At 48.3% G+C, this 26,368-nt stretch overlaps 1 protein-coding gene across 1 annotated transcript in view; it reads left to right on the top strand.

Annotated features, from left to right (window-relative positions):
* The window catches only part of LOC138525660 (uncharacterized), a 258,954-nt gene that overhangs the window by 174,218 nt on the left and 58,368 nt on the right, over positions 1-26,368 (top strand). Inside the window, exon 3 of the mRNA XM_069635724.1 lies at positions 1,929-2,288. Coding sequence (XP_069491825.1) covers positions 1,929-2,288 — 360 coding nt within the window. The remainder of the gene's footprint in view (positions 1-1,928; positions 2,289-26,368) is intronic.

Below are 26,368 nucleotides of genomic sequence, written 5' to 3' on the forward strand. Positions count from 1 at the left end.
CCTGAGCCACTCATGAGCTTGACCTGGATTTGTCTCTTGTTTGCGAGTGCGGTGACACCTGGCCTCCACTATGGGGCGCTGTGTTGAGGGAATCTACTCTCCTCGTGCCAACACCGGGTGTGGATGGCTGCGTGGTGCTCTATGCAGATGTGCTTCTGAACTCGCTATTTGCGCCGGGGTTCTTGCTTACCCTTCCGTGCGGTGCAGAGTGGGCACGATACGTCTTGGTGGTCGCTGCCGTTGGCGGGAGGCCAGAGCTCCTCGACCGCCCGGAGGTGCGATGCGGGGAGTCGTTGCTCCACCCACAGCGTTGGAATGCACGCCTGCCGGCGTTGGTGCCGTTGGCGGGAGAAAAGACTTCATCGTCCCCCGCCCGGAGGGTTGGTACACGGGGAGCTGCAACTCCTGCTCCACCCGTGGAATAGGCGCTTTGGGGCCTCTTCTGGCGTCGGGGAACCCTCACGCTCCGACCCGCTATCCTCGGGCATCGGAGGGCGGAAGAGCCGCGGGTGCCAAATTGCCGTGACCTGAGGCGGCGGGCACAGCGGGGCGCGTGTCCGCCTCGTCGCCAGATGTAATGTCCTTGGCGTGGACCTCCTCACACTCACACGCACCCTTCATTCACAAGAAGAGGCGGACTCAGGAGCTGGGGTGCAACACGTCTTATCTTTATTATCCTCAACCCGTAACTGCCGCGCTGAGCGGTAACCCCTCCCCTTCCTGTTGCGTGGGGCGCAGCCCACTCAAACAATCAATAACAAAGAGAGAGGACTATGCCTCTCTTCAATTCTATGGTGGCAACACCACAGGGCCGTGGCTTATATGTCCTTGTGGCGCTATTATCGGCACCTCTGAGATTTTCCTTTCCTTACTTGGTCCTGGCATATGCGGCGTCCCTTCTCCTTAGTTACTTCTCTCGCTTCCCCTCTCATGCGCTGCTGCAGTTCCCTCCGTGTCTGTTTCGCCTCTTCTTCCTTCTCGTCCTCTGCGCTGTGGCATCGCCCGCAGGAGCCCAACTCCTGTGCTCCTCCTTTGTCCTATCCCTGCGCCAGCGCCATCTTCCCTTGTCCTCCCGACTTCATATATGAATAATACCTTCTTGGAGCATTATTTCCTGGCGAACCTCGCACACCATGTGCATAGCCCATTCATTGATCTGTCGCTTCAAGACAACTTGTAAAAGCCATCTTTTGCATCCTCTCTCGGATCAGTGTCGGATCACAGGAGCTCCCAGGAACTGCGACCTAGTCCATGGCTCTGTAGCCACGCCCCCCTACACTCAGTAATGTTTATGTCCAAACAGCTGCGCATCGAAGTATTTATGAAGCAAACAGCTGCTTCGATTGATAATCCAGTCATGCTGAAACATTTTTACTTTGGAACGTGCTGGATTTTATAGAAGCAGTTGCAAATTAACCGAGGCATCAGCTGATGCATTTAAAATATATTTGCACCAAATTTTAGAGAACACGTGATTTCGTGCGAATAAATATTGTGCCATAACTCCCAAAAGATTAAATGTAGTCAGTCCCATAAAGGACTTTCTTAACAAAGCACACATTTTCCACACTATTTGTGCTATTAACTATTAAGCTAATAATTGCAGCTTTCAGACGCTGGCCCTCAGTGCACAGAGGCATGGATGGAAGCCAGGGAGGGAAGCTGTGGCTGCCCAGGCAATGGGGTGTCCTCAGCCTCTCAGCGCCCCCATTACCTGCCGCACCCTTCCAGTGACATGTAAATAGTGCAATGTGTGCACATGTGTGTATGGCTGCAGTCCTGGGGCTATTCATGATAACATTCTCTGTTCAGCCCTGAAGTCTTCCTCTGCTGCTGCTCAAGGACAGACACATTTCAGGGATATGGATTGTAATCACGTGATGTCTGATGTGTTTCTCCTTCTCTTTCCCTCTCTGTGTCTCCTGAAGGTCCCTCCTCTGCAGAAGAGGAGTGTAATGGAACCACAGCTGTATATGCGGCCCCCGGGGGCTCGGCCCTGCTGCAGATCACAGACTCTGACCAGGCCTTCTTCCCTGAGGGCTGTAACTTTTACTGGAGTAGGAGTAGAGGTGACTCCATGATTGTGGCTGCAGCGTTGGACCCGAGCCGCATTACTCGGTGCTGGAAAACAAGAGACTGCCGAATCCTCCGCGGTGGGAGCCTGGCACTGACCCACATCACCCCGGAGGATGGGGGACATTACACTGCGTTCATGTGGCCAGTAGACCCGGGGTTCAGGCCTGAAGAGCAGAAAACGAAACGCAAGTGTTTCCTGCTACACCTACAAGGTAAAGGGTTCACAGCGGAAAGAAAATGAGGGGCGAATGATAGATTTTAAAGCACTTTGAGCCAGAAACATTTGCAAGACTTTGTTAATATTTACAAACTATTGTACGGGCCATTAGGGGGGTTCTTTTAATTATGACAATTTAACAAACACGGAAAGTCTTCATTATTCCCAATTAATGTAGCTGGGCAAGTTCCTGTTATTCCAGTTAATGCAGGATGCAAATATCATATTATTCCCCGTTAATGCAGCAGGGCAAATTCCCATTATTTCCATTTAATCCAGGAGGTCAAGATACAGATATTCCCAGTTCATACAGCACGGCACAATGCCATTAATCCCAGTTAATTTAGGAGGGCAAGATCTTGTTATTCGCAGTTAATGCAGGAGGGTAAGATTCCATTATTTATAATTAATGCAGCCGGGTCAAAGTTCAGCGGCAGTGTTTTCCCAGTGGGGTGTTAATGCATATGCAAAGAAAGACGTGGCCCAAAAACCCGTACAAAAACAATAATCTAAGAGGCTAAAGAACCACTGCACTGCCTTGTAAGGGAAAACAAGGTTTTATTAGATGCAAAAATGTCTCAGACGGTCCAGTAGAACCAAACTGACATGGACCTTGTCATGCCCCAAGAAGTTACACATTATATAGCGGAAAACCGCACATTAACATGCATAGGTTACAATGTCATCCCACCACCCTTATTGGCTACCACCAATAGAACATGCTAATGTCTCCCTATATTCCCTAGACCAATTGGCCACACCTCATCTAAACCCACCCCCCTCTCCACATGGCCACTACATCGTCACTATTGACTCCTGGCGATATGATTGGCCGACAGATACACTAATATGCTAATACATTCTGACCGTCACTTGTTGTGCACCCCTCAGACACATTCAAAACAAACTGGCGAGGCCAACTATGCTTTGATAGGACAATGGGCCTTCTCATTATGCCACCGACTTTGTACTGAATTTACTGGCATCACCTCTGCTCCTCCTATTCCAAATCACAGAATGTTCCGACACGGCTCCCCATTTATCTCATTCCAGCTACAGATGCCCAGTTATGATGTGACCAGGGCACTGCTCTTGAGTCTGAATATCAGGGATTTATTTGCTTTGGCTATGTGTCTACTTGTAGTTCAACTGGGGTGACCGCTCCTTGGGTGAGGGCAGTAGAGCTCTAAATATGTACCTGGCTTATTGGCATCACAAAACCTTGTGACCTATTCTCATGAATTTGTCCTTTAAATGGCGTATCCCTACCAGCCCTCCCCACAGCTAAAATTCCGTTTCCACCTCTTTTAGGCTCTGTAGCTGGATACAATTAGCATTTAGCAATTAGCATTTATCTGTGCACCGCAAGTGCGCCTGACCTCGGCTTCTTTCTTGAGGGACTGAAAAGCTACCGGTGGCTTGCCGCCAAACACTGTAACACTGTTACTGCCGCCTGACATCCAGGTGCAGCGGTACGGTTGTTTCCCATTCCAGTGCTAGGCCCATCATTGGCAGAGATAGCAGCAAATGAAGACATTAGGAACAAATCCATAATATGTGTTGATAGTGTCACGGGTTATGCATGCATGCGCCCAAGGACTTAGTTCCATTACAGCCGCAGTGCACAGGAATAGATGCATATCTTCCCACTCATCATAGCTGAATTAGGTTTAAAGTTCTCCTTATGGGGATGCACTTTGTTTATTTATTTAGCGCACCTAACACTGGGGTATCTGGGCGCATTACATAAAGGTTTACAATGTAATTACATGACAGAAAAGAACAATTCAGTACTTAGACAATGTTACAGGAAGTAGACATTAATCATCACAGATATATACAATGTTGACATAAGGTGATTACAGCTTTATTGCCGCTCTTGTGCAAAGAGCCAGGTTTTCACAGTTTTCCTGAAACTCTTAGAACTAAAGGCATGGAGCTCCATAGTTTAGGTGCTTATACTAGAAAACTGTTGCCCTCTGATTTTTGTAACTTCAATCTGGGAACCTTAAGGCAGTGTGTATGTGTGGACCGTGTGGGTCGGTCAGATTGGTTTCTGGTGACTTTGTTTGAAAGATATTTTGGTGTTGAGTTTGAGAGACATTTGTGTGTTAGTGCTAGGGTTTTGAACGCAATTTTATCCTGAACTGGAATCCAGTGGGCATCACGTCTTGCTGCAGAGATATGATGGGTTCTCAGGATGTTGAGAGCCGTTCTCAGCGCATTGTTTTGCAGTATTTGTAATGTTTTAAATTGCTTCTTTTGGTCCCTAGATACAAGGAATTGCAGTAATCTAATGTTGATAATATGAGGGCTCTTGCTAGGGTAGTGCAACTTTCCACAGATATGAACCGTCTACAGGCATTGATCAGTTTGCAGGTCTAGGCAGTTGCAGAGGCCATGGTATTAACTTGTCTGGTAAGGGCAAGTGAAGAATCGAGGTACATTCCAAGAGTTTTCACACCCTTGGAAACTTAGATGTCAATGCCATCAATATTGAAGAATTTGTACTGGTTGTCTGGTTTGTTCAGACTAGTCTGGGATCCAATAATGAGTAACTCTATCTTATCTTCGTTAAGAAAAAGGCCATATATAGCCATCCATGCTCGAATAGTTCGGTAAATTTAATTGAGTATTTTAGTGTCAGTGTCATGGGCACCTGTGATAGGGATGAGGATTTGGGTGTCATCCGCATAGTTAGTTTAGGTGACACCCAAATTGTCTAAGTTGTCAAAAAGTGGCTTGGTAAAGATGTTATATAATGTGGGGGAGACGCAGGAGCACTGTGGTACTCCGCAAGTGACTGGGGCTAGCTCAGCCAATGCCATAGGTGCAAATACCCTGATGGTCCGTTATCCAGGAAGGATTGTATCCATGTGGTAGCTTTAGAGGAGAAATGGGCTGCCGATGACAGGTGTTTGCAGAGGACTTTGTGAATGGCTAAATCAAAAGCCACAGATAGATCCAGTAGTAGGAGAACTAAGTTACCTTTCTCTTTTAGTTCATCCATTTAAATTTTTAAGTCCATAAGGGCTGATTCAGTGCCATGACCCAGTCTAAAGCCTGATTGTCGCAGGCGTAGGAGGTTATTAGATTCAAGATGGTCCTGAATTTGTAAGTATGCAGCCCTGTCTAAGATTTTCAATAAGAAAGGTACTGTAGTTGTAGGTTTGTAATTAGTTGGGAAGTTGGGATCAAGGCTCAGCTTTTTTAGTAGTGGAAGGACCCAGGCATCTTTCAAGTTAGTCGGAACTGTACTCATTTTGAAGGATGCATTTATTAAGGTGGTGATCCTGTTTGATGATTGTCGCCGGGCAGATGTCCCCTTGATATCTCGATGGTTTGAGGCTGGATATTATTCCTTCTACTCGCTGATGGAGACAGGGGAAAACTCAAATAGACTACAGGAGTTCGAGGAGGAATCCTGTGGCTCTAGGAATTGTGTATCGGCTGGCAGGCTATGTTTTTTTGTTTCTATTTTTTTTGTAAGAGAGAGATTTTGTTGAGCAGCGCATTTTGTATGTTAGTGCACCAGGTGGCATCTTTCATACAAGTTTCTAACGGTGGTATGGGGGATTCTAATTCTCTGAGGATGATGAATAGTTCTTTCGTTACAGAGTTAGCCTTCGTAATTCTATCATTGTAGATGTCACTTTTAGTCTGACGAATGTCAGTTTTATAGCTATTGGAAGCTCTTGTCAATTTTTCTTTGCTCAGGTCTGTGGGGGTATTCATTTTTGCGTTGGCTCAAGGTTTTGTGGTTAGTGGTAAACCACGTGTTTAGGTGCGCGAGCAGCTTAGCATTACGCATTTTTAGGGGCGCTACTTTGTCAATAGCTTGACATAGAGTGTGACTCTACAGCTCCACTAGCAAGGACGGGTCCATATCAATAAATAAGTTGAACACTTTGGCAGGTATATTGCAAAGGCAAAGATATGGTGTGCACTTTGGCAATCCAGGGCACCAGTTAAGGAGGAAGTAGATTAGCTAGACTCGAGTCAGGCATGGGTACGGATGACATGTTGAAGACTCATAGATCAGCAATAGGTAGGGCAGGTTGGCAAGACTATGCCAGCTATAAGATAGAGGGCCTGCCGTAGTAATAGAGACAAGTTAGCAATTTGTGTAATTATACATGTGGGTCCCTTGGAAACCCTAAGTAAGGCATTCAGTAAATGTGAACAGGAATTCATTTCCAAGATTTGATGTGTGTAAACAAACGACTGTTGGGTAATTTTCCCACACAGTGTTAGTAACAGTGCCAGTGCTTCAGTGAAAAGCCTGAACCTTGGCTGGGACGATGTAAGTGCATCCCAACACATATCCTTCCTTCCTGCTATTTTTCTTAAAATATGATTTGAGCGCTTCCCCATCAATGTTTGATGCACTCCCCCTCCAGTGTCCATAATTTAAACATAACAACGTGTCTGTCTCAGGTAAACATTCACATATTATTCTGTCTTTTTCAGCTGAAATGTTGTGTGTTTTAAATATCCATTGATATATCTGCCAATTCTTTAAACACTACTGTCCTCCTATATACATCTCACACGTCATGCAATAATGTTTCAGTGTTTCTTCTTCCCTACAATAGCCAATGAACTGCACCCAGTGAGCGAGGTCAGCTGCCCACCCAGACAAAATGCTGCAAACATATGGGACCAACTGGTGATTTTTCAGCACAGTTTTCCAAATTAATGCGTATATCATTGCGTTTGAAGGGGCACAAGAGATATTCTACTGTGCCCTGGTCTAAAATAGCACCCAGGGTATTTTGGGCTGTACCCACAAGATCCTCTTAAAGCTTGCACATTTCGTTTGTGTTTTGTGATGTCCTGGTGTCATGTAGAAACTGCACGTGCCCCGTAGAGGTAAGTTTTGATAAAAAAAACATCTGCATTGACATCGAAACTTACACAACGTACCGACCATGATGTGATTCTCTTACACTTTACACAATGTACCCGCCATGATGTGATTGCCTTACGCTTTACACAATGTTCCCGCCATGTTGTGATTGTTTTACGCTTTACACAATATACCCTCCATGATGTGATTGTCTTACGCTTTACACAATGTACCCGTCACTATTAGGTCTCTCCAGGGCATTAGTCTCTTGTCAGGCAGAATTAACCTCAGCTCGAAGCTCTCATAGTAATTGGGCTGATTGGTCCATTTCTGATGTCTCCATGGCGCCCAGGTGGATTTGTTATGGTGGGCTTCGTGTTCTGTTACGCTCACCTGGTATCCACAGGGACGCCACCCAGCTGGGTTACTCGCTGGTATGCTTCTCAGCTTTGCCCTGATGTGGTCTGCGGGGAAGGTTTTGCCTGAAAATACAGCAGGACTGTGTTCAAGACTGACCGAGTGGGGTAAGTATCCTCCCTCCACCCCTGTATGCTTTCAGTCCCTCTGGCGCCCTCTCCTCACCTTGTGGTAGAATTAGCCGTGCTCTCCGTCCTGCCTTCTTTGCAGGAGCGTGTTCTCTTTCATGGGCGAGTGCGATCCAGTTACTTCACTGACACTGGCCCGTTTGATATTGTTCAGGTAGGTCTTATTGATGTTCTTTAGTTTTGTTCCTATCCTGCATGCCTTTCTTTGTTTAAAATGTCTCTTTTTTCTCCCTTAGGTATGCAGAGCTTCAGCGCGGGGAACTGGCTTGGTTGAGCCCCGCTGGTAAATGATGGCGCATTAAGAGCGCTATGATGCGGTAAGTAAGCGCTATGCGCAGCGCTGCGAAGTCTTGCCTTTTCTAACCTGTGCTTTCCTTCCTTGTAGGTCGCGGTGTTCTTCAGCGCGAGTGGAATGTCCGGAGTGGTGCCAGCCGAGAGGCGACCAGCCAGGTAAGCCTTTTGAGCAGTTCATAATTTGTAAATCTCTCTTGCCTCTATCTTCCTCTTTCAGGTCGTTCTGTCCGGAGGCATGCAGATTCGAGGAAGCTGTTCTCAGTAGCTGCGAGTGTTTAAAGATGAAGATTGCAGGTAAGAAGCTGCTGCTAATGATGTTCCTTTTGTCTCCTTGCAGGTTCTGCTTCTCTGAGGTTCGAGGGAATAGCTGGGCACGATGAGAGTCACGTTGCAAGCTGCAAAGTAACAGGAAGCATGTTCTGCAGTCAGGGTGTGGTTTATATAGCCCAGGTAAAGTAGTACCAGGGAAAGTAGTTCCAGGCCTGCCACACCCAAAACACTAGACCGCATAGCTTGGTTCTTAGGAACCAAGCTATGTGCAGGGCTTTAAGTGGGCCGGGGCCTGCCGGGGTTGGGTCCCGGCAGGCTCCGAAATTTCGCTTTGAGGCGGGGCCCTGCCGGGGCCCACTAATCTGCCCGGGCAGCCCCGGCCACTACACGAAAAAGCATTTTTTTCTACAGTCTGAAGCTCTCGCTCGTGTGCAAGAGCTTCAGGCTTCAGAAAAAAATGCCTTTCAGCTATAATGGTGGCGCCGCACCTGCGAGGCATCCCTTTAATCAAGGGATGCACGTGGGCCGGCGCCACCATTATGGAGAAACGTGAGGCCGCTGGAAGCAGAGGCCTTGCTTTCTAAATACTGAAGCTCCCGCGGATTCGCGGGAGTTTCAGTCTTTAGGAGAAAGGCCTCTGCTTCCAGTGGCCTCACCCTTTCAGCCTTAATGGTGACGCTGCCCCTTCCCAGCTGGCGAGGGGCAGCACCACCATTAAGGCTGAATAGGCGAGGCACTGTCCCCTGCCAGGCAAGCCTATACAAAATAAATGCAGAGATCAGCACCCTCTCCCCCATAGGGGAGAGGGTGCTAATCTCTACAAAAGGCTGCCTGGCAGGGGTGCCAGTAGCCCATTGAGCTGGGGCTCATCAAGGGGGCGTGGCCTAACGGCCCATCAAGACCCTGTTGATAGGCCACGCCCCCTCGATGGGCCCCGGCTCGATTTGTAGTGCCACTTAAGGCACTGGCTATGTGGATGCCTCCATGTTGGCTGACAATACAATAAAGTAGTTCCCAAGCACATTTTTGTTCATGGTGTATGAGCCTGGCGCCATAGGCTCCAGGACTGGCCCCATGAGGGCTTTTGAAGAGGGTGCCAGGCTCTAGAGGCCTGAGTCCTGACTCCACCTGGCCAATGGGTTTACCAGAGGGGGTTTTGGGCGAGGGTCGTGACAGCACTCCCCCCTAAGGCCCCTCCCATGGTGTTCCTTCTGTCTGGCCCAGGTTTGGTTGGGAAGTTCCGATGGAATTTCCTGATTAGACGTGGTGCGTGGATATTCTCACTGGGCACCCAGGATCTATCTTGTGGTCCAAATCCTTTCCAATCGACAAGATAATATAGCTTGGTCCTAGAGTATTTAGAGTCCAAGATATCTTTGACTTTGAATTCTGGTTCTCCGTCAACAAGTATGGGCTTAGGTGGGGTCCCAATCCCTGTGCCGGGTTGCATTGGTTTCAGGAGGGACACATGGAATACCGGGTGGATGTGTAGATTAGGTGGTAAATCCAGTTTCACGGCTGCTGGGTTGATCATTGCCTTAATGGTATAGGGTCCTAAGAATCTGGGATGAAAGGTTTGGGTTCCCTTGATGGGTACGAATTTAGCGGCTAACAAACCTTTTTCCGGTGTTGGTCGGCAAATCTCTTTTGTTTTTCTTTGGCATGAATAAGGTGTTCCTTTGCCCTTTTGAAAGCCTGAGTAATGGTTGTGTGTAAAGTCTTTACTGCTGGTATTTCCAAGCTGGCTGGAAGGTCTAGTTCAGAGGTACGTGGATGTTTGCCATGAAGGGTATAGAAGGGCGTTTGTCCTGTGCTTGAATGCTAAGAATTGTTATATGCATATTCGGCTATCCATAGTAGGTCTTTCCAATTCCTTTGTTCGTGGTGCAGCATGCACTGTAAATATTGCTCGAGTGTCTGATTGTTTCTCTCGGTTTGGCCGTCCGTTTGGGGATGGTGACTGGTAGATAGCCGAGCGTCGATCTGCGCCATTGCATAGCATTTTTTCCTGAAGTTTTAAACAAACTGGCTGCCTCGATCAGAGACCAGAACTGAAGGGAAGCCATGTAGCTTAACCACGCCCTCCAGGAACACTTTTGCTAAAGTGGCTGCATCTGGGAGGCCTTTGAGAGGAATAAAATGGGCCATCTTCGAGAATAAGTCCACAACTACAAGGATGGTGTTGAACCCTTGGCTTGGAGGTAGATCAGTGATGAAGTGAAGGGAAAGAGTGTACCATGGAACTGGAGGAATGTCCAATGGTTGTAGGAGACCAGATGGTTTTTGTTTCTGTGATTTATTTTGTGCGCAGACACCGCAGGACTGAATATACTCAATGATGTCCTTACGCCAGGTAGGCCACCAAAGGTTCTCTTTCACCTTAGCTAGGGTTGTCATGATGCCTACCCCCGGGCATCAGGACCAAGGCCCTCAGCTCCGGGAGCAGGCATCCAGACATTTGTTTAAACCTCAGCAGCCCCTGCTAGGGGCTGTCTGGGTTCAGTCCTGGTGCCTTAGGCGCCAGGCTCATCACAGAAATCAGTCCTGGCGCCATAGGCACCAGGCTCATAGACTTTACTTACCTGATGCAGACCATGCTGCAAAAGAGTCCAAGCCTACATGAGCCCTGGATGGGACTATTTTGTTACAGGGACTATTTTTTACTCGGGCGTGGCTCTAGGGAACTTCTTACCTGGAACTACTTTGGAGGCTATTTAAACCACACCCGAACAGAGCACATGCTTAGCGTTATTCTGCATCCAGCAGCGTGCCTGCAGCCAGCATCCAGTCTTCTGCCACGCCCGCGTGCCTGCAGCCAGCATCCAGTCTTCTGCCACGCCCGCCTCGAATCGGGAGCTCCTAGAATAAAGAAGATAAAAAGGACAAGGTTAGAAAACGAACTTATTTCAAATTCCACACCTAATTCCGGAACCATTTCATCTCTGGACCTGGAAAGTACATCAGTCCTGCACGCGTCGCTCCAGCACAGCGCCATACTCACTAGTTCTCACAGCATCTTTTGATCCGGCACTGTCTCCATCATTTCTTCGCCATAATCCGGCACCTAGGGGACACAAGAAAAAACAAGGTGAGCCAAGGGAATCAACGAATACAACCTATTACCACCATAGACTTACCTGATTTACCACCGGCGGTATTATTCCATAACTCTCCACATTTTCATATGCCGCATCTGTAAAGAGGGAGAAAAACAACACGTTAACGCATGCAATAGTTACCGGACAGTGTTGGGTAACACAGACTCTTACCTGAACGCCAGCAGCAGCTACGAGACCTTCTTCTCACAAACTCAGTTGCAACTTAAGGAAGGAAGGGGACAAGAGTGAACATCGGGCACATTGAACTCTTTGAACTTGATACTTACCAATCCCGCCAGGGACTTCAGAGTCAATACTTACCAGAACTCTCCCAAAGCCTTCAAACCGGTGAAGTAAATGGTATCTTTGCACCCCTGCAAGACACGCAGGATGGAGAGCTCATCTTTTACAAACATAAGGTGAGGTTACTAAGGGGATATTGGAGGTGATTACTGGGGGAGAGCGAGAACAGTTGGGAGGCCATCACTAAAACTCACAGGTGGTTAATCCCTGTCTCCACTTGCAGGAAAATACTTCTTCGGGTCCAGCAGACAAGACTAGGCGGGCCAGTTGTTATAGAGTGCGTCACGAGGACGTTGCGTACCTGTTCGTCTGGTTGAAGACCTTGATGATGATGCCAGGCTGTCAGGAGTCCTGCGTGGATGTGGTTGATGACGCGAGAAGCCAGCCCAGCTCCCGCCCGAATGGAACCGGGTTGGAGATGAACCAGCTCCCAACGCCACGAGTCTGCTCACCCCTGATTAACGTGGCGTCAGGACAGTGCAAGCACTGACAGGGGGAGCCTTTCCAGATGACGATACTGAGTCCCAAGGAAGACTGGATCCGGAAGATGGAAGTCCCAAGGAAGACTGGATCCGGAAGACGGAAGTCCCAAGGAAGACTGGATCCGGAAGATGGAAGTCCCAAGGGAGAGGACACAGTGAAGATTGGTAGGAGGCAGGATCCGGGAAGGAAGGTAGAAGAATGGCTCACAAGGTAGAGGGAGGCTGAAAGTGCAGGCAGACAAGGTACAAGGCAAGGACCAACTAATAACCACAGGGGAACCACCCAATTCAGAAGAGGGGAAAGGGAACCACCCTACCACAGGACAAGAGAAGGAAGGACAAGGCAAGGCAACTGCAGAATGTACCCGAGGGTACCAGGAACAAGAAGGACAGGAGTCAGGTTACAGGTAAGGACCCGAGGGTACCAGGAACAAGGAGGACAGGAGTCAGGTAACAGGTAAGGTAGGCACAAGGAAACGGCGAGGAAACACGATCCTAATCAAACCGCGTTGAGACGCAGTTTGAATGAACGACCGGGCTCCTTAAATAGGACTGCCAACCCCTAGGAGGCTTGGAACGCAAGCCGAGCCGACTCCCAAGCGTTGGTTGGCTCAGAGAGAGGCGTGGACCGCAAGGTCCTCCAAAGCGAGTACTCCGTGCAGCGCGCATGCGCGAAGAGCGCGGAATGGCCGCCCGCGCATGCGCTGACCAACCTGCCCAGGAAACCCGGAAGCGCGCGATGACCAGAACAACCCAGGAACCCCTAAGCGAAAGCGCGGGTACAGCCTCCAGGACGGGGCGCGCCGCTTCAAGTAAGTGGACCCCAATGCGGGCGGCGTGACACTATGCCCCCTCCCAGAAAGACCCGGAGCCCCCGGCTTCCAGGGACAACGAAGGAAAAAGTCACGAACCAGACGGGGCGCATGCACATGACAGCGGGGCTCCCAAGTGCGATCACAAGCAGGGTAACCTTTCCAATCAACAAGGTATTGGAGCACGCCCCGACGGATCCGTGAGTCACATATTTCCTGTACCTCAAATTCAGGGACCCCCCGTACTTGAATGGAGGAAGGCCGAGGACTGGAACGCCCAAAGACATCCTTCACAAAGGGTTTCAAAAGGGAGACATGAAACACTGGATGCACTCGCCAAGATTGGGGTAACACCAGTCGAAAAGCAACTGAGGACAAACGTTTGGAAATCCTGAAAGGCCCATAGAATCGGGGTGCCAATTTGGTGGGCAGATTGCGTACTGGCAGGTTCTTAGAGGACAACCAAACCAGATCGCCCACCTGGAGATCCGGTTCCGTAGTCCGACACTTGTCTGCCTGCTTCTTCATGCGCTTCCGTGTCTCAACCAGGGTACCCCGGGCCAGGTCGTGCTGCTTTTGGATGTCAGAAACCATTTGATCCGCCGAAGGAACAGCACTAGGTAGTACTGGAGTAAAAGGAACCAACTTGGGATGTAGTCCAGTAGAGCAAAAGAAAGGACTGATACCCGTAGCAGTATGCGTTGCGTTGTTATAGGATACCTCAGCCAAATCAAGATTCTTCACCCAGTTGGATTGAGTAGCATTGGCATAACAGCGTAGGTACTGCTCTAGGGTTTGGTTAGTTCTCTCCGTCTGTCCGTTTGTGTGCGGATGATAACCAGAACTCAAGGCTCTGCGGATACCAAGATGATTGCACAATTGATGCCAAAACGAAGAGAGAAACTGCGAGCCACGATCAGAGATGATCTTCTCCGGTAACCCATGTAGCCGGTAAATGTTGTGTAGAAATGCCAGAGCCATCTGAGAGGAGGTAGGTATCTTAGTAAAAGGGATAAAGTGAGCATACTTCGTGAAACAGTCCACTACTACCATAATGCAAGTATTGCCCTCAGAAGGCGGAAGCTCGACAATAAAGTCAGTGGCGATGGTGTGCCATGGGTAAGGCGGTGTTTCAGTAGGCTGAAGCAATCCCATAGGTTTTCTTCTTGGCGTCTTAGTTTGAGCGCAAACTGGACAACTCTCCACATACCGCTTGACCTCCTTGGCCCAACCCGGCCACCAGAATTGTCTGGAAATCAGCTCTTGAGTGGCCTTGACGCCACGATGACCACCAACATGTGAATCGTGTAAACCTTGAAGGATGTCTAACCGGAGTGAACACGTCGGTAAGTACAGACGTTTCAAAAAGAACAAAAGACCGTTGTGTTCAGTGATCTGTGGTCGCTTCAGAATGTCGGCTCGATCAGGGTCCACCGATGTTTCTTGTACTATTCTCTGCAGATGAGGAGAAATCGTCAAAAGAAAATGCTTAGGAGAAATCAATGGAGCGTTCTGACTGCAATCCTTCTCTTCCTTCTCCAGAGAGCGCGATAAGGCGTCAGCCTTCAGGTTCTGAGAGCTGGGGATGTAAGTAATGTTGAAGTCGTAGTGAGAAAAGAAAAAAGCCCACCTGGCCTGGCGAGCGGTGCGACACTGCAAGGATCGCAAATATTGCAGGTTACGATGATCAGTGCGGACTTCTACAGAAAAACGTCCTCCCAGCAAATGGTGCCTCCACTCCTCGAACGCAGTCTTTATGGCCAAGAGTTCCTTCTCTATGACAGCGTAGTTCTGTTCGCTCGGAGCGAGCTTTCGTGAGAAATAGGCCACCGGGTGTTCTTCGTTAGATACAGGATGCTTCTGTAGGAGAACAGCGCCAACAGCGAAGTTGGAAGCATCAGCCTCAACGATGTAAGGCATCTCGTCGTTGGGATGACGTAAAACAGGAGCTGTACTGAACGCCGTCTTCAAACGGTTGAAGGCTGCTAATGCCTCTGAATCCCAAAGGAACGGAGTCTTAACGCTGGTCAAACGTGTCAACGAAGCCGTGATACGGGAAAACTGAGGAATGAAGCGCCGATAAAAATTGGCGAATCCCAGGAATCTTTGGAGGGACTTCAGGTCATGAGGTTGTTTCCAGTCTCGGATTGCTTGTACTTTATCAGAATCCATGTGGATTCCAGCCTCGCTGATTACATACCCCAGAAACTCCATCTTGTTCCGATGAAATGAACATTTTCCAGCTTTGGCGAACAATTGATACTGTGATAAACGTAGAAGGACCTCTCGTACATGTGAAACGTGTTCTTCCGGATTTTCTGAGAAGATCAGGATATCATCCAGATAAACCCAAACCGAGATGCCAATCAAGTCCCTGAAGATGTGATCCATGAACCGCTGGAAGACGGCCGGGGCATTACACAACCCGAAGGGCATTACCCTGTATTCGTAATGCCCAAATGGAGTCTTAAAGGCCGTCTTCCACTCGTCGCCCTCCTTGATTCTGACCAAATGGTAGGCTCCGCGAAGGTCTAGTTTGGTGAACTCCCTGGCTGACCGTAATGACTCCATGATGTTTCGAATCAACGGTAACGGGTACCTGTCTTTAAGGGTGATGTCATTCAATTGACGATAATCAATACATGGCCGTAGAGTGCCCTCCTTCTTCTTCACGAAAAACAGCGGGAATCCCGCGGGGGATTTAGAAGGTACGATGTATCCTTTCTTGACACATTCATCCAAGTAGTTCCGAAGTACCAGTCTTTCGGTCTGGGTCAAGGAATAAACCTTCCCATGTGGGATCACCGCACCCGGAATCAGGTCAATGGAGCAATCAAAAGTTCTGTGAGGTGGAAGGGGTATGTCTCCAGGTTCAGAAAATACTGTCCTCAGGTCAGCATACGCATGTGGAATCTGGGACAAGGAGCACAAACCAAGCGGGTTCTTACCGGTGGTAAGAGAGGTTGAGGTTGGTGGCTTCAATGACGTGCCGGAACCACAACATTCCCGAATACAAAGAGCAGAGGTAAACACTAGAATACGAGACTCCCAATTGATCGAGGGATTGTGTCGCTGAAGCCAAGGTAGTCCCAACACCACTTGATATGAAGGCGATTTGATGACATCGAGAGCGATCTCCTCCTCATGAGCCTCGATTCGCAATAGCATGCCAACAGTATGCAATCGAATAGGTCCGGAAGACAAAGGTGTACCATCAATGACCTCCACAGGTATCGCATTTCTTCTGGTGAGCAATGGTATGCCGTTGTTGATGGCGAATTCCTTGTCAATATAATTACCGGAAGCCCCACAGTCCAATAATCCATGGACATCAATTGTCTTCTCCTGCCACTTCAGACTGATTTGCAAAATCATCAAGACGGCTGGCTGCATAGGCGGAAACGCCGTACTGGCACAAGAAAGGACTTGTAGCAAAGAAGAACCTGTCGTGGCCTTTCCAATAGACGACAGGCCTCCTAGTTTCCCCCTTTCTTGATAGGGCGCAAAGGACAGGTACTCAGATAGTGACCGGCAGCTCCACAGTATAGACACAATCGCAGTCTTCTTCTGCGCTTCTTCTCTTCTTCTGATAAGGGACCCCTTACTGCGCCTAATTGCATTGGTTCGGTAGAGGAATCCGAAGGTACTGGCAGTCCAGTCGGTAGGGTTGATGGCCTGGGGAACACCTTCTCAAACCGACGTCTCTCACCCTTTCTCTCGGCCAATCTCTGGTCTATCCTCAAAACCTGTTCAATAAGTTTCTGTAGATCTTCGGGTTCAGGAATATGCAACAACTCGTCCTTGTATTCCTCTCTTAATCCCCGGCGAAACAAGGTCTTCTGTGTTATCTCTGGCCATAGGGAATCAGTCGCTAGTTGACGAAAACGGCTGATATAAGTTATTATATCGGAATTTGCCTGTTGAATGTCCATCAATAGATTCTGTGCTGTGGAAGCCAGATTAGGAGACTGAAAAACATCCAAGAACGCTTTTTCAAAGGCCAAGAAATCGCCAAGTATGGGGCTATTAGTAACAACCAGGGGTGTAGCCCAAGCAAGAGCATTCCCAGATAAATTGCCCAAAATGTAGCCGATCTTGGCTTTGTCATTGTTGAAATGAGTCGAACGGTAGAGGAAATGTAACCAACAATGGTTGCAGAATTCACCCACACGTCTGGGGTCTCCATCGAACTTGATGGGTGCGGTGTGGGCCATGGTGTTTTCAGACTGTGGAGATGCCCCTATGTTCTGTGTCACCATTTGACGTAAAGCCACGTTCTCCTGACGGAGTGCTGTCATCTCAGCACGAAGAGCTTGTACTTCAATACGAAGACCTGGGTCCTCTTCCATCTCAGTGTCCGAAGTATCCGAAGGCAGGCGTCTCAATCTGTTATAGAGTGCGTCACGAGGACGTTGCGTACCTGTTCGTCTGGTTGAAGACCTTGATGATGATGCCAGGCTGTCAGGAGTCCTGCGTGGATGTGGTTGATGACGCGAGAAGCCAGCCCAGCTCCCGCCCGAATGGAACCGGGTTGGAGATGAACCAGCTCCCAACGCCACGAGTCTGCTCACCCCTGATTAACGTGGCATCAGGACAGTGCAAGCACTGACAGGGGGAGCCTTTCCAGATGACGATACTGAGTCCCAAGGAAGACTGGATCCGGAAGATGGAAGTCCCAAGGAAGACTGGATCCGGAAGACGGAAGTCCCAAGGAAGACTGGATCCGGAAGATGGAAGTCCCAAGGGAGAGGACACAGTGAAGATTGGTAGGAGGCAGGATCCGGGAAGGAAGGTAGAAGAATGGCTCACAAGGTAGAGGGAGGCTGAAAGTGCAGGCAGACAAGGTACAAGGCAAGGACCAACTAATAACCACAGGGGAACCACCCAATTCAGAAGAGGGGAAAGGGAACCACCCTACCACAGGACAAGAGAAGGAAGGACAAGGCAAGGCAACTGCAGAATGTACCCGAGGGTACCAGGAACAAGAAGGACAGGAGTCAGGTTACAGGTAAGGACCCGAGGGTACCAGGAACAAGGAGGACAGGAGTCAGGTAACAGGTAAGGTAGGCACAAGGAAACGGCGAGGAAACACGATCCTAATCAAACCGCGTTGAGACGCAGTTTGAATGAACGACCGGGCTCCTTAAATAGGACTGCCAACCCCTAGGAGGCTTGGAACGCAAGCCGAGCCGACTCCCAAGCGTTGGTTGGCTCAGAGAGAGGCGTGGACCGCAAGGTCCTCCAAAGCGAGTACTCCGTGCAGCGCGCATGCGCGAAGAGCGCGGAATGGCCGCCCGCGCATGCGCTGACCAACCTGCCCAGGAAACCCGGAAGCGCGCGATGACCAGAACAACCCAGGAACCCCTAAGCGAAAGCGCGGGTACAGCCTCCAGGACGGGGCGCGCCGCTTCAAGTAAGTGGACCCCAATGCGGGCGGCGTGACACCAGTCCAGATAGTCATTTCTGCACTACGCATCACGTTGAAGGAGACTGCAGCTGTCCGGGTCCGATCGACACCCCTGTGGGGTCCAGGAGAGCGTAACAGAACACGAAGCCTCTCTACAAATACCCACTCGGGTGTTATGGAAACCTCGGAAACCGACCAGCTGGCCCAATTATTGGGGGAACTTAGGGCGGAAGTACATGCTGCTTGCCAAGAGACTAATGCCCTCAGGAGAGAACTGATTGTCGCAAAGGAGCACACTGATGATCTGGCTAGGCAACTACTGCAAAACCAAGCTGGGCAAACACCCCTACCTGGATATGGGGGAAACCCAATCCCCGTTTCATCAAGCAATCCTGTGCAAGTGGTTTTACCAGGAAATATTCCGTTAGCTCCACCCGAACGCTTTGCTGGGGACCCCAAAAGGTTCACCGTGTTTATGAACCAATGCTGCTTGCTCTTTTTATGCAGACGGGGGCCTTTCCAAATGACCAAGCCAAAGTAGCCTTTGTATTGTCATATCTTAGTGGCAGCGCAGCGGATTGGTCCATTCCATTAGTCAACCAGGATGATCCTCTTCTATGGGATTTTCAGAGTTTTCAAAGGAGCATGGAAAAACTATTCGCCAGACACTCACAGGGTCAAGCCCTGGGCAACAAACTTTTATCCTTACGACAAGGTAACCAGGATCTGCTAACCTATATTACAAACTTCAATAGGTTGGTGGTGGAAACCGGGTGGCCGGAGGAAAAGCGAATTACATTGTTTCATCGTGGACTTCGGGGATAACTCAAAGATGTCTTGGCTCAAGTTGTGAACCCACCTCAGGATTGCACAGAATTTATAGACTTAGTGGTCCAGCTAGACCACCGACTTCAGAACCGAAAGACGGATCGAGCTAAGTTCGAGAACCGGGTATTGGTTAAACCCAACGTTGCCCCCAAAGGAACTGATGCATCTGAACCTATGCAGATCGGGGGGGTTAAAGGACTCTTAACTCAAAAGGAAAGAGAAAGAAGACGACAGATGCAGTTGTGTCTGTACTGTGAAACCTCAGGACATTTTCTACGGTATTGCCCTACAAAACCACCCATGAAGGTGGTAGGAGTTGCTGATAAAAGCCACATAGAGTCTGATTCGGGAAACGACCACGCCTGACAAGCGTAGAGGTCCGCTTGCCGAGCTTAAAGAAGGACACTCAGACCTCACATCTGATCATCCCAATGGTCCTACTTGATCCCAGGCAGCCACCACGTATGCACGCAGTAAGGGCATACATAGATAGCGGGGCCGTATGAAACTATATGGACCACGAATTGGTGTCAAGGATGATCTACCTCTTTGCAAAAAGACCACTTTGGATGTCATCACCACAGTTGATGGAACTGAGATTGCCTCGGGGCCTGTAACTCATTCCACTACAGAGATGACACTGTTGAGTCAAGATGGGCATCAAGAGACTATTGTGTTTGATCTAATCAAAGCCCCACAGTTCCAGATAATACTGGGGATGCCATGGTTGGAAACACATAATCCTTGTATAGATTGGTGAGAGAAGAGAATAACCTTCCCGGATTGTGCACACACCTGTTACCCGGAGAAAACTTTGAACAAATGCCTGTCTACAGTCGTTAACCCAATCGTGCAGTTACCTCAGGAATACCAAGAATTTCAGGATGTTTTTCAAAAAGAACAGGCCAATACATTACCTCCTCACAGATCATACGATTGTCAAATCGACCTCCTACCTGGTGCACAACCCCCATGCAGTGAATCTACGCCCTCACGGAACCCGAAAATCATCACCTACGGCAATACTTGGACCAATACCTTGCTAATGGCTTTATTCGTCCTTCCAAGTCTCCTGCATCCTCAGATTTTTTCTTCGTGCCAAAAAAGGAAGGTGACCTTAGAACATGCATAGATTACCGCGCATTAAATCAGATTACGGTAAAAAACCGACACCCATTGCCTCAGATCCCCGAATTACTAGACCAAGTAAAGGATGCTTGTTTCTACACTAAGTTAGATCTCCGAGGGGCGTATCATCTGGTAAGTGTCAAGAAAGGCGACGAATGGAAGACTGCCTTTCGCACCAAATACGGATTATTCGAATATCAGGTGATGCCCTTCGGGTTGTTCAATGCACCAGCAGCCTTCCAGTATTTTATTAACAATGTCCTTCGTGAACTCATTAACGTCTGTGTTGTCGTATACATAGATGATATTCTAGTGTACTCCTCCTCAGAATCAGACCATGTTAAGCAAGTGCATGCAGTCCTTGAGAAACTACGCCAGCACAAGTGATATGCAAAATTGGAAAAATGTGTTTTTCATGCTACGGAAATTGAATTTCTTGGATTTATCCTGACTCCAAAAGGAGTCCGAATGGACTCTCGAAAGGTGGACGCAATTCTCAAGTGGCCATCACCCAGTTCAGTCAAAGGGGTACAAAGCATGCTCGGAGTTGCTAATTTCTACCACAGATTCATTCCGGACTTCTCCCATGTTGTACACCCCATCACAGCACTTTTGCGAAAAAACAAACGCTTCTTGTGGACCGAAGAGGCTGAAAAGGCCTTCCAAGAGCTGAAAGCAAAATTCACATCAGCACCTGTCTTAAAGCATCCACGCCCTGAGCTTCCATACATAGTAGAAACTGATGCATCCAGTTTAGCCATGGGAGCTGTCCTGTCCCAGAAGGATCCTGAAACCGGTCAACTTCACCCAGAAGCGTTCTGGTCCAGAAAGTTCTCAGCACCCGAGTTAAACTATGCGGTTACCGATAAAGAGCTATTAGCCATCAAATCCGCCTTTAAGGCTTGGTGGCACTATCTTCTTGGTGCCAGGCAACTATTTCCGTAATCACCGATCACCGGAACCTGCAGTATTTAAAAACAGCCAAAGCCCAATCATCGCGACAACTTCGGTGGGCATTGTTCTTTGCTGAATTCGATTTTGTGATCACTTATCGACCAGGCTACAAAAATGGCAAAGCAGATGCCTTATCCCGAATAGGGATGGGAGAAGCATATGCAAACCCGGAACTGGTGCCAATAATTCCCGAGCAAAGAATTCTTGGCATAACTACTCTACAACCACTAGAAGATATTCATTCAAAAATCCAACAACTCTTCGATCCAGCAACCCTGCAGGACTGGGTAAAGAAAGGCCCGGACTACTCAGTCGTCAATGACCTACCTTACTATCAAGGACGACTATTTCTACCACACAAGGAAATACAAGAACTAGTCATCTCCAATTACCATGACACCCTTATGGAAGGGCACCCAGGTATCGCAAAAACTGAAGCGAAAATTAAGAGACAGTTCTGGTGGCCCACTTGGCGAAAAGATGTAAAGTCATTTGTGGTGTCTTGTGGCATTTGCGCCCAAAAAAAAAGCCAGAAGAAAAAACCCACTGGCCTTTTAACAACCTTTGGATATTCCACGTACACCATGGCACACCTTGTCTTTAGACATTATTACAGATCTACCTCCATGTAATGGATTTAACACCATCCTAGTTATTGTGGATCTTTTTTCCAAGATGGCGCACTTTATTCCTTTAAAGGGGTTACCTTCTGCTTCGATTCTGGCCAAGGAGTTCCTCGAAAACATTGTTCGATTACACGGATTCCCTTCCGTATTGGTTTCTGACCGAGGTAGTCAATTTATCTCGCATTTTTGGAAGAAATGTTGTCAACTGGTACAAATCGACGTGTGGCTATCCACAAGTCACCATCCCCAGACCGATGGTCAGACGGAAAGGACCAACCAGACCCTTGAACAGTACCTAAGCTGCATGCTATACCAGACCGAAAGCAATTGAAAAGATATTTTATGGATTTCCGAGTACACATACAATAACCCTGTACATTCAGGAACCGGACAAAGCCCTTTTTATACCATATATGGATATCACCCTCGAACCTCAGAACTTGATTCGCCTCAGCACTTAGAAATGCCCGCAGTTAGTCATTTGCACTCTACTATTACACAAGCCTTTAAGGAAGCCACACAACATTTGAAACAAGCAAAAGAGAAATACAAGAAAAATGCTGATCAACATAGAAGTGAAACTCCACAATACCAGATTGGGGATCAAGTTTGACTGGCTACAAAACATATACCTCTGAAGGGAACTCAGACTTTTAATCGTAGATATTTGGGACCTTATACCATTAAGGCCATTATCAACCCAGTGGCCGTCAAATCGGAATTACCCTCTAATATGCAAATTCATCCTGTCTTTCAGGTTTCACTTCTAAAACCAGTTCAACCAGGGACAAGATTAACCAAACCACCTGACCCCATCTTGATAGATGGAGAACCTGAATTCGAGGTAAAAATTATCCTGGACTCCAAGATGATTAAATCAAAACTTTTTTATTTGATCGATTGGAAGGACTACGGACCACAAGAAAGATCATGGGAGCCTAGCGACCACGTTCATGCACCTCGGTTGGTGAAAAGATTCCATCAGAACTTCCCAGACAAACCGGGGCCAGGGGGAAGAACAACTTTAGGAGGTGCCTTGGGTGGGGAGCGCTGTCATGATGCCTACCCCCGGGCATCAGAACCAAGGCCCTCAGCTCCGGGAGCAGGCATCCAGACATTTGTTTAAACCTCAGCAGCCCCGGCTAGGGGCTGTCTGGGTTCCGTCCTGGCACCTTAGGCGCCAGGCTCACCATAGACATCAGTCCTGGCACCATAGGCGCCAGGCTCATAGACTTTACTTACCTGATGCAGACCATGCTGCAAAAGAGTCCAAGCCTACATGAGGCCTGGATGGGACTATTTTGTTACAGGGACTATTTTTTACTCAGGCGTGGCTCTAGGGTACTTCTTACCTGGAACTACTTTGGAGGCTATTTAAACCACACCCGAACAGCAGCACATGCTTCGCGTTATTCTGCATCCAGCAGCGTGACGCTCACCGTGCCTGCAGCCAGCATCCAGTCTTCTGCCACGCCCGCGTGCCTGCAGCCAGCATCCAGTCTTCTGCCATGCCCGCCTCCAATCCGGAGCTCCTAGAATAAAGAAGAAGAAAAGGACAAGGTTCGAAAACAAACTTATTTCAAATTCCTCACCTAATTCCGGAACCATTTCATCTCCGGTCCTGGAAAGTACATCAGTCCTGCACGCGTCGCTTCACCAGCTCCAGCACGGTGCCATACTCACCAGTTCTTACAGCATCTTTCGATCCGGCACTGTCGCCATCATTTCTTCGCCATAATCCGGCACCTAGGGGACACAAGAATAAACAAGGTGAACCAAGGGAATCAACAAATACAACCTCTTACCACCATAGACTTACCTGATTTACCTCCGGCAGTATTATTCCATAACTCTCCACATTTTCACATGCCGCATCTGTAAAGAGGGAGAAAAACAACACGTTAATGCATGCAATAGTTACCGGACAGCGTTGGGTAACACAGACTCTTACCTGAACGGCAGCAGCAGCTACAAGACCTTCTTCTCACAAACTCAGTTGCAACTTAAGGAAGGGGACAAGAGTGAACATCGAGCACATTCAACTCTTTGAACTTGATACTTACCAATCCAGCCTGGGACTTCAGAGTCAATGCTTACCGGAACTCTCCCAACACCTTCAAACCAGTGAAGTAACTGGTATCTATGCGCCCCTGCAAGACACACAGGATGGAGAGCTCATCTTTTACAAACATAAGGTGAGGTTAATAAGGGGATATTGGAGGTGATTAGTGGGGGAGAGCGAGAACCATTGGGAGGCCATCACTAAAACCCACAGGTGGTTAATTCCTGTCTCCACTTGCAGGAAAATACTTCTTCGGGTCCAGCAGACAAGACTAGGCGGGGCAGTCCAGACAGTCATCTCTGCACTACGCATCACGTTGAAGGAGACTGCAGCTGTCCGGGTCCGATCAACACCCCTGTGGGGTCCAGGTGAGCGTAACAGGGTTTTGGTGATCCCATGATGCCCTTCGATCAGTGAATCGTGATAGTTTGAAATAATATGCTGTTGTAATTCCTTCTTGGGTACATATAGGCGATCCCTAAAAAAGGGTAGGTGGTCCTTGATGGTATATTGTTCTACTTGAGTAGTTTGCCATGCGAGGTAGGCATCAGGATTCATTGTCCATTGGATTTCTTTTCGTAGTTCTGCTTGTGTTAAGGCTGTCGTGATACCCAAGAGTTTGTCTTCAGGTATAATAGGTACTGGGTCTGGAGTTGTATATACTATTTCATCTATGCCCATGCGAGATAAGGCATCCGCCTTTCTGTTTCTGACTCTTGGTCGAAATGTGATTACATAATCATACAAGTTCCTGAAAGGCTTCTTCTGCTTCTTCGGTCCAAGCAAACTTTTTATTGTTTTTTTGTAATAGTACTGTGATTGGGTGCCCAACCTGAGAGAAGTCTGGGATGAACCAGTGGTAGAAGTTTGCAAAGCCCAGCATGCTTTGTACCCCTTTCAGAGATGTCAGTGAAGGCCATTTCAGAATGGCATCTACCTTGTGCACATCCATTTTGATTCCTCCTAGAGTAAGGATAAAACCAAGAAATTCTACTTCGGTGACGTGAAAAAAACATTTGTCAAGCTTAGCAAACAAGCAATGTTGACAGAGCTTGGTGAGGACTGTACGAACGTGCCTGACATGATCTTGTTCCGAGGCTGAGTATACTAAGATGTCATCTATGTACACTAAGGCGCACACATCAATTAACTCCCTTAAGACGTCATTCATGAAATATTGGAATGCTGCAGGAGGGTTGCATAACCAGAAGGGCATGACTTGATATTCAAACAAGCCGTACTTAGTACGGAAGGCGGTTTTCCATTCATCTCCTTTTCTGACTCGGGCCAGGTGGTACGCTCCTCGAAGGACCAATTTGGTATAAATCTGGGCATCTTTAACTTAGTCTAACATCTCAGGGATAAGTGGCAAGGGGTAGCGGTTCTTCACAGTGATCTGGTTCAATGCGCGGTAGTCAATACAGGTTCTCAAGTCTCCTTCCTTTTTGGGTACGAAGAACAATGGAATAGCTGCGGGAGACTTCGAAGGACAGATAAATCTGTTTGCAAGGTACTTGTCTAAATAGGACTTCAAATGAAGGTTTTCTGGTTCTGTGAGAGCGTAGATCCTGCCGCAAGGGATTTGTGCACCAGGAACAAGGTCGATCTGACAGTCATAGGCCTGTGCAGCGGCAATGTATTGGCTTGGTCGTTTCGGGAAACATCATGGTATTCACTTGGCAAGGTATTAGTTGCTCCCAGGGTTGATACTGTCGCTCCGGGAGTCATGGGGATACAGACGTCGGGTTTCTCCTCTTGGTAATAGCAGGCAGGGGAGCAGTCACCGGAGAAGGTTAATTTTCGTGCCCACCAGTCTATCAAAGGGTTGTGAGCAACCAACTATGGCATCCCTAGTATTAGCCTGAACTGTGGTGCCTTGATGAGATCGAATGAAATGGACTCCCGATGTCCGTCCTGACACAGCAAGGTTACCCTGGCTGTGCACTGGGTTACTGGTCCGGAAGCGATTTCTGTCCCATCCACAGTGGTTACCTTCTCTATAGTTGGCTTAAAATACAAAGGAAGCCCCATCTCTGCTGCCAGTTCTTGATCAATATAATTTCCAACTGCTCCGCTATCGATGTATGCTTCAACGGCATGCATTCTTGATGACTGTTGGTGGTTAATTAAGATCACTGATATTGCAAAGTGCGAGGTCAGCAACTCTTTCTTCTCACACGACAAACTGCCCTCTACATTTGTCGAGCTTGGTAGTTTCCCGATTCCTTAGCTTCATCCTTCTCTGTGGCCCCAACTGTTATTCTTGGGGGTTTTACTGGACAGTCCTTCAGGAAATGTCCTGGTTTCCCACAATACAAACAAAGCTGTTGTTGTCTTCTTTTGTCCCGCTCTTGTTTTGTTAAGGGTGGCCGTATCCCTCCAATCTGCATGGGTTCTACAGCATTTTCAGGTATACA

The sequence above is a fragment of the Ambystoma mexicanum genome, chromosome 7p, assembly GCF_040938575.1.
Source record: "Ambystoma mexicanum isolate Mex_15411 chromosome 7p, UKY_AmexF1_1, whole genome shotgun sequence".
Lineage (NCBI taxonomy): Eukaryota > Metazoa > Chordata > Amphibia > Caudata > Ambystomatidae > Ambystoma > Ambystoma mexicanum.